Source organism: Larimichthys crocea, chromosome X (assembly GCF_000972845.2).
Source record: "Larimichthys crocea isolate SSNF chromosome X, L_crocea_2.0, whole genome shotgun sequence".
NCBI lineage: Eukaryota > Metazoa > Chordata > Actinopteri > Sciaenidae > Larimichthys > Larimichthys crocea.
The window spans coordinates 5,586,210-5,592,179 of record NC_040020.1 but is presented as its reverse complement, the minus strand read 5'-3'; the positions used below and the strand labels follow the sequence as shown (position 1 = coordinate 5,592,179).

The 5,970-nt window shown below is 42.0% G+C and overlaps 1 protein-coding gene across 1 annotated transcript; it reads right to left on the bottom strand.

The window, feature by feature from the left end:
* Positions 1 to 1,172: 1,172 nt before the first annotated feature.
* On the bottom strand, positions 1,173 to 4,471 carry pou4f2 (POU class 4 homeobox 2). Its single transcript, XM_027282369.1, has 2 exons — positions 3,903 to 4,471; positions 1,173 to 3,578 (listed from the first exon to the last, which is right to left on the bottom strand). The coding sequence occupies exons 1-2, from the start codon at positions 4,116 to 4,118 to the stop codon at positions 2,646 to 2,648; spliced, it is 1,149 nt and encodes a 382-aa protein (XP_027138170.1). The 5' UTR covers positions 4,119 to 4,471; the 3' UTR covers positions 1,173 to 2,645.
* Between the last annotated feature and the right edge of the window lie 1,499 nt (positions 4,472 to 5,970).

Sequence of the window (5,970 nt, the reverse complement as noted above, 5' to 3'; positions counted from 1 at the left end):
CTTACAATCAATTTGAAATGATCCAACAGTAATCTCATGCAAATGCATTCCAGGTGCTGTAAATAATCAGTGTAAAGGTGGAGGACAGGTTTCAGAAATGCTAATGTTCCTCTCAGGTGTCTGTCCATGGTGCTGAAACGCTTGCTCAGCGCTCAAACAAGCCAAGCCAAGCCAAGCCAAGCCAAGTCAGTCAGCCCTGAAGCCCACAAACAACAACCCTTCCGTGGACATGACATTCAAAATGCTCCCCTCTCTTATTTTTTTTTTGTTTTGTTACCCTCTTCCTCCATATCTAAACTTCGAAGCAAAGGTTTTTCGCATCAAAGCCTCGTGTGCCCGCATGCACAGAGTATAGGAAGCGTGTTTGAGTGTGTATTTAAATAGAGACGGGCACGTTGGCAGGCGAGCTGTTTTTCTGGCGGGCTGACATCTGGCAAGTCTGAGCTCCAGGGACCCATCCAGCTCTCCATAGACCCCCTGATTAGACTCTAATAGAATATTAGCATTTGCTCTCAGGTAAGGCAACAGTGAGCTGCATAAGCTGGCAGCAAGTCAGTGGAGGAGCCACGTGTGTCTTTAACATTGATGGAATCAAGAAAGGTAGGGGGGGGGGCTTCCTGTAAAGGCCTGCTGTATGATGAGGCCTGGAGGAGGACGATGTTAAGCCAAAAAATAAAAAAAAATAAATTTTACATTTTCATCTGTTATATTAACCATGCAGCCGGAGAACAGATTGGGTTTAAGGTGGGGGTTGAGTTAAAGGTGGCGTCTTGCTCATGGGCACTGTGTCACTGTAAGATCAGACCTGTCACCTGTTTTGGTAACGTTACGTTTTAAAAGAAAATCGCCAATATCTGCAGTCAAATAAGCTTAAAGAACCCCGCAAACTATTTAAAGCTGTGCAGCCTCACAGCTAAACCGTTTCCATCCTCCTCATCAATAAATAAATAGATGCATAAATAAAAAGAATATTAATATGTCTGGATGGAGCCACGTTACACAGTGTAGTCATGGAAGAAGGTCCGATTAAATGTTAAAAGTTTTTTTTTTCTTTAATGAAACACATATTGCAGTTCAATAATTAAATAAATTAAAATTACATGGATGTAATAAATTAATAGAATAATTTAACCAGGAACCAAAAAAAAAAAAAAAAAAAAAAAAAAAAGCAACATACATTACAGAAATAAGTTACCTCAGCTAAAACAGCAATACAGCAAAAACCTGTACGGATATATTTATGTGCATCGACTGGTTCCAATGAAATATTTACATTGTACACGTATACTTCAATGAAGCTGTTTTCTTTTCTCTTCAAGAAAAAACATTACTTAAACAAGGTGATTTTTTTTTTTAACAAGCAACGACTTCATAATGATGCGCGTATATTTATACAAATAAATAGCAGGAAACATACATAAAATAATTTTAAAAAAGAGAATACTATCTCATATATATCTCGATTGTACCATCTCAAATGTTATTAAAATTTTGTGACTGTATGTTTCACAGTCGTTTCCCTTTTTAAAACCAGAACAACACGCTTTACTTAGCTGTCATAATTTGATTTTTCTCAAGCAAAAAGGAGGAAGGGGGGAATCCCAATAAATATATAATGAAGTAAACATGACCTCACTAAATAAATAGTTCATAAGATGCCGGCCCACGCTGGATTGTAAACTTATTGCAGCCGGCAAAAAAAATAATAATAATCTTTTTTTTTTCTGAATTGCGAAAATCTGTGAAATCCTTACAAGTGAATCACTATTTCGATTTCTCCACATACTGAGGCCTGATAATAAAAAAAACAAACCCTACCTTTTATAGTCCAAAACCCGCGGGGTATCTTGAAAATAGATCCCTGACTTTTTGATCACACATGGTAACAAAATAAGTGGAATTAATTACACATTTAGACACAAAATGAAGTGTGTGACAGTTATTAATTTACAGAAGGGTTATTTGGCAGTAATCTAATATTAGCTTTCAAGACCAAGTCGTGTGTTGTCCTCTTATAATAATCCCCCTCCCTGAATACATGTCAGACTGCATCGTCATGAACTCGGAGGGGAAGAAAAAAAAAGTAGCTTATCCTATAAGCCAAAAATATATAAATAGTCACCAACCAAGTGCTTTGAGTTAAACTAGCCCCGCTGTGTGTAAATAACAACGCTATTTTTCATTTTAGGGGGTAGGGTGGGTGGGTGTGGGGTGGGTATGGAGAGTATTTCTGCCAATGCAAACTCTAGTCCTCATTTGAAATTAATCCTAAGTAAAAATTAAAGTCCTGTAAGTCAGACTGCGTTGACATTAAAAAGGTGAAGCATAGTAAGTGTGGAAACAGTGTTCTTACTTGCTCTGTCAAACGATGCTTTACTTGACTCCACATCTCTCCCCTCTCAGCGAGTTAAAAGACGTGACTGTGGGGGTGTCTTTCGAGTTTGTTTTTGTTTTTTTTCAGTCAGTGGTTTGTTTCAATTTTTCAAGGAATTTTTTCGAAGTTCAAAGCACAAAGTCATCGATGATTGGAAAAAAAGGTGTGAGATAGGAAATATGATACAAATCGTCTCTAAACAGTTCCAAGTCTTTTCGTGGGTGGTGGTTTAAAGCGATTTTTGTTTTTTTTGTTGTTTTTGTTTTTGTTTTTAGACGCATGCAGAGTATTTCATTCGTTTCTGTTTCTGTCGCTGGTTGCAAAACCAGACCCGCACCACGTTCTTTTTGAGGTCCAGCTTCTCTGCGATTGCTGCGATTTTCTCCGAGGATGGACGAGGCTGAATGGCAAAATAGGCCTCCAGTGATCTCTTCTCTGGTGCGGCTATCGACGTGCGCTTCCTCTTTTTCTCCGCGCCGTTGAACAACTCGGGTTTATTAAGTTTCTCCCTGTGTGATTTCTCGGCTTCTTCTAGCCACGCTTGCAGGATGGGCTTCAAAGCAATCATGTTGTTGTGAGAGAGCGTGAGGGACTCGAATCGGCAGATGGTGCTTTGGCTGAGGGAGCCCACCCCAGGAATCTTCAGGCTGGCTAAAGCTGACCCTACATCCGCCTGGGTAACCCCGAGTTTGATCCGTCTTTGCTTAAACCTCTCTGCGAAGGCTTCCAAGTCCCTTGGATCGGCGTCCACGTCGCTCATGCCCATGTGTGGTGGTAGCCCGTGGGCATGAGCCATGTTGATGGCTGCCTGGTGCATGTGGTTCATGCCCGCCATGTGGGCAGGATGCGCAGGCGTGGAAACCACCGAGCCATCCGGCCCTGCCATGGCTCCTAGTGCCAGTCCCGGGGTGATGTGGTCCAGCAGGTCCCCCTCCAGTGCCTGGTGAGGCTGGTGGTGGTGGTGATGGTGGTGGTGATGGTGGTGGCCAGCCAAGGCGGACGGATGAGAAATAGGCACCGAGGAGGAGGAGGAGGAAGACGAGGTGCAGGGGAGAGTGTTCATGGTGTGGTAGGTTGCGTCCGGCTTGAAGGGACTGTGATGTGGAGGGTGGTGGTGGCTCTTGGTCTGCGAGACTATATCCACCGCCGCTAGAGCTTCAGCCCGGGCCAACAAACTCTCATCCAAGCCTCCGAATATATTGCTCTGCAATTGCAAATAGAATGCACACATAACTGTCAGCAGGGAATTCTCCCTCCACTCCTCGGTTTAAAACATTTCCAGAATGTGAAAAAAAAGAAATCCTAAAAAAAAAAGGAGCACACAAAACAAGACACATGCAACATCCCAGGTCATAAAAATTAATACGAAAGGCAAAGCCGACTGAATACATAAGTTGAGCAGAGGAAGGAGAGAAAAAAAAAATATGGAGGTGTTGGGTGATTTGCTGTGCAGACATGAAAAAAACATCAAGCAAAAAAGTGGGCTGTCAAAATGTGCCTTTAAGCAGTGATTATGCAGAATACGTACCGGTGGGGTTGGGAGACAAGCTCTGCGCATCGCCTCCGAGCTGCTGCTGCCGCTGCTGCTGATGATGGTGTTGCTGTGTCGGGAGGACGAGCAGGATGAGGGTGCATTGGAAGTCAAAGTGGAGGATGAGGAGGAATGCAACGAATACTTCGGTTCGGGCAAGCTGCTGTGCGCCATGGCGAAATGCTGCTTGCTGTTCAGAGACATCATCATCATATTTGCGGCCGTCCAAGCCTCGGCAAGTTCCTTTTAATAAGTTAAGACTCCGCCTCCTCGGTCGGGAGTTGAAGCCCAATTGCTTCGCAGGAATCTCAAGTCACTGTCGAATAAAGTGTAGGCTGAAGACGGGGTCGTCCAACACTTGAAGTTATCACATCTATTTATTATTACTATAGCGGAGGTCTGGAGGTGTCTCGTCTTTTTTGGCAAATGAGGTAACGCAGACACCAGCGAGCCATGCAACGATACGTTTTCCTTTTTGGCGGACTTGTGGCGCGATTGTTCAAAAAAAAAAAAGTGTTTTTTTTTTTTTCCTTCAACAGTCTCCACCTTGTATTATATAATTTTTTTTTTTTACCTTGGATTTTTTTTTTTCCTCACAGACGACGCCAGAAAAAAATAAAAATAAAAAAAAGTTTTTTCCCCCGTCTCTTAGGATTTCATCCAAATACTTCAAGTTTAGAGCTGCTGCTGCCGCAAACGTTGACCGGTTCGTTTTTTTTTTTTTGTTCTGTTTTTTTTGTCAAAAAGTTTCCGTCTTGAAAATGACCGTAAGTGAGAAGTAATGGCGGTGACAGTCTCTGTACTGTTACCTCTTCGACTACGTTGAATGCTGCGGGGACCCGAACTGGCTCTGCTCTGAGGCGAAGGGCAGACTGAGTCTCTCTCCGCCTCTCTCTCTCTCTCTCTCACACACACACCCTCCCTCCCTCTCTCTCTCTCTCTCCACACCTCCCTCACTCTCTCTCACACACACACACACACACACACACACACACACACACACACTCAGCTGTACCTGAAAAACCCTTTCATGATTTATTATTCTTCATTAGCCACACCACCACCACCATCACCACCACCACCGCCGCCGCCGCCGCCGCTGGGGACTCTGCGCATGGGCAGTCTGCGACAAGGCATTTATTTCAAATGACTCTACTTCTTACCACCAACACCTCGTTACCACCGACACGTCTTATCAACTTCAAGAGACTTTTCTTTTTTTTAAAATTCTGATTTATCGCGCTTGAAAATCCTTTTTGTAAACAGATTGCGCCTCTGATGAGCACCATGGACAGCTCCACTTCACCTGCTCACGTCAAAATACATCAGAGTTATTATCCTAAAGGCAAAAAATATTTTCATATCAATATCATTATAGCTAAACTAAAAATAAAATGTGTAAAAAATGTTTTTTTAAATTACACTCTAGCATGAACTGCTCACTATTTTATTTTATTTCATATCTAAATTTCAGCTCATATCATCGCCTGCATTTTTCTCCTCCTTTGTTGCTATGGTAATTTTATCAATTTTGAAACAACCAGAAATAAATTAGTTAACTTTGTCAGAAAAAATGTAACATTTTGTATTATTTGTGCGTGATATTTTGCATGCAGCTGTGCCACCAGTCACTCCATTAATGGCGATAATCTGTTTTTTTATTTTAAATAATAAGCACTATTTGATGGCAAGTCTATCGACCTGTCATAACAGGCTGTTGTATTATCTCTCCTCTAATTAAGCCACATCGCCGCTAACGTAATTAAAACATCAAATCGCGTGGTAATTAACAAGGGTTGCGTCTCATTTGTTTAATATGGTCACGTCTATAGGATGAGATAATTGTTATGGCTTAAGTCGTTCGGAGGTTAGATAATATTCAGAGCCTCTTGTATTTTTCTTTTCTTGTATTTTTTTTCATAACACACCTCTCTCTCTCTTTGCACACACACACACACACACACACACACACACACACACACACGAAGGTGTGACATCTTGTAGCAGTTATGAAGCAGTGATCAATGCCTTTGACAGACAGTGCTTTGACCCTTTAATCACCTTA

Excerpts from the sequence above, each read along its gene's own strand:
- pou4f2 (XM_027282369.1), bottom strand. The coding sequence starts at position 4,118 with ATGATGATGATGTCTCTGAACAGCAAGCAGCATTTCGCCATGGCGCAC. Across the intron at positions 3,579-3,902 it reads CTTGTCTCCCAACCCCACCG|AGCAATATATTCGGAGGCTT; the intron begins GTACGTATTCTG and ends TTGCAATTGCAG.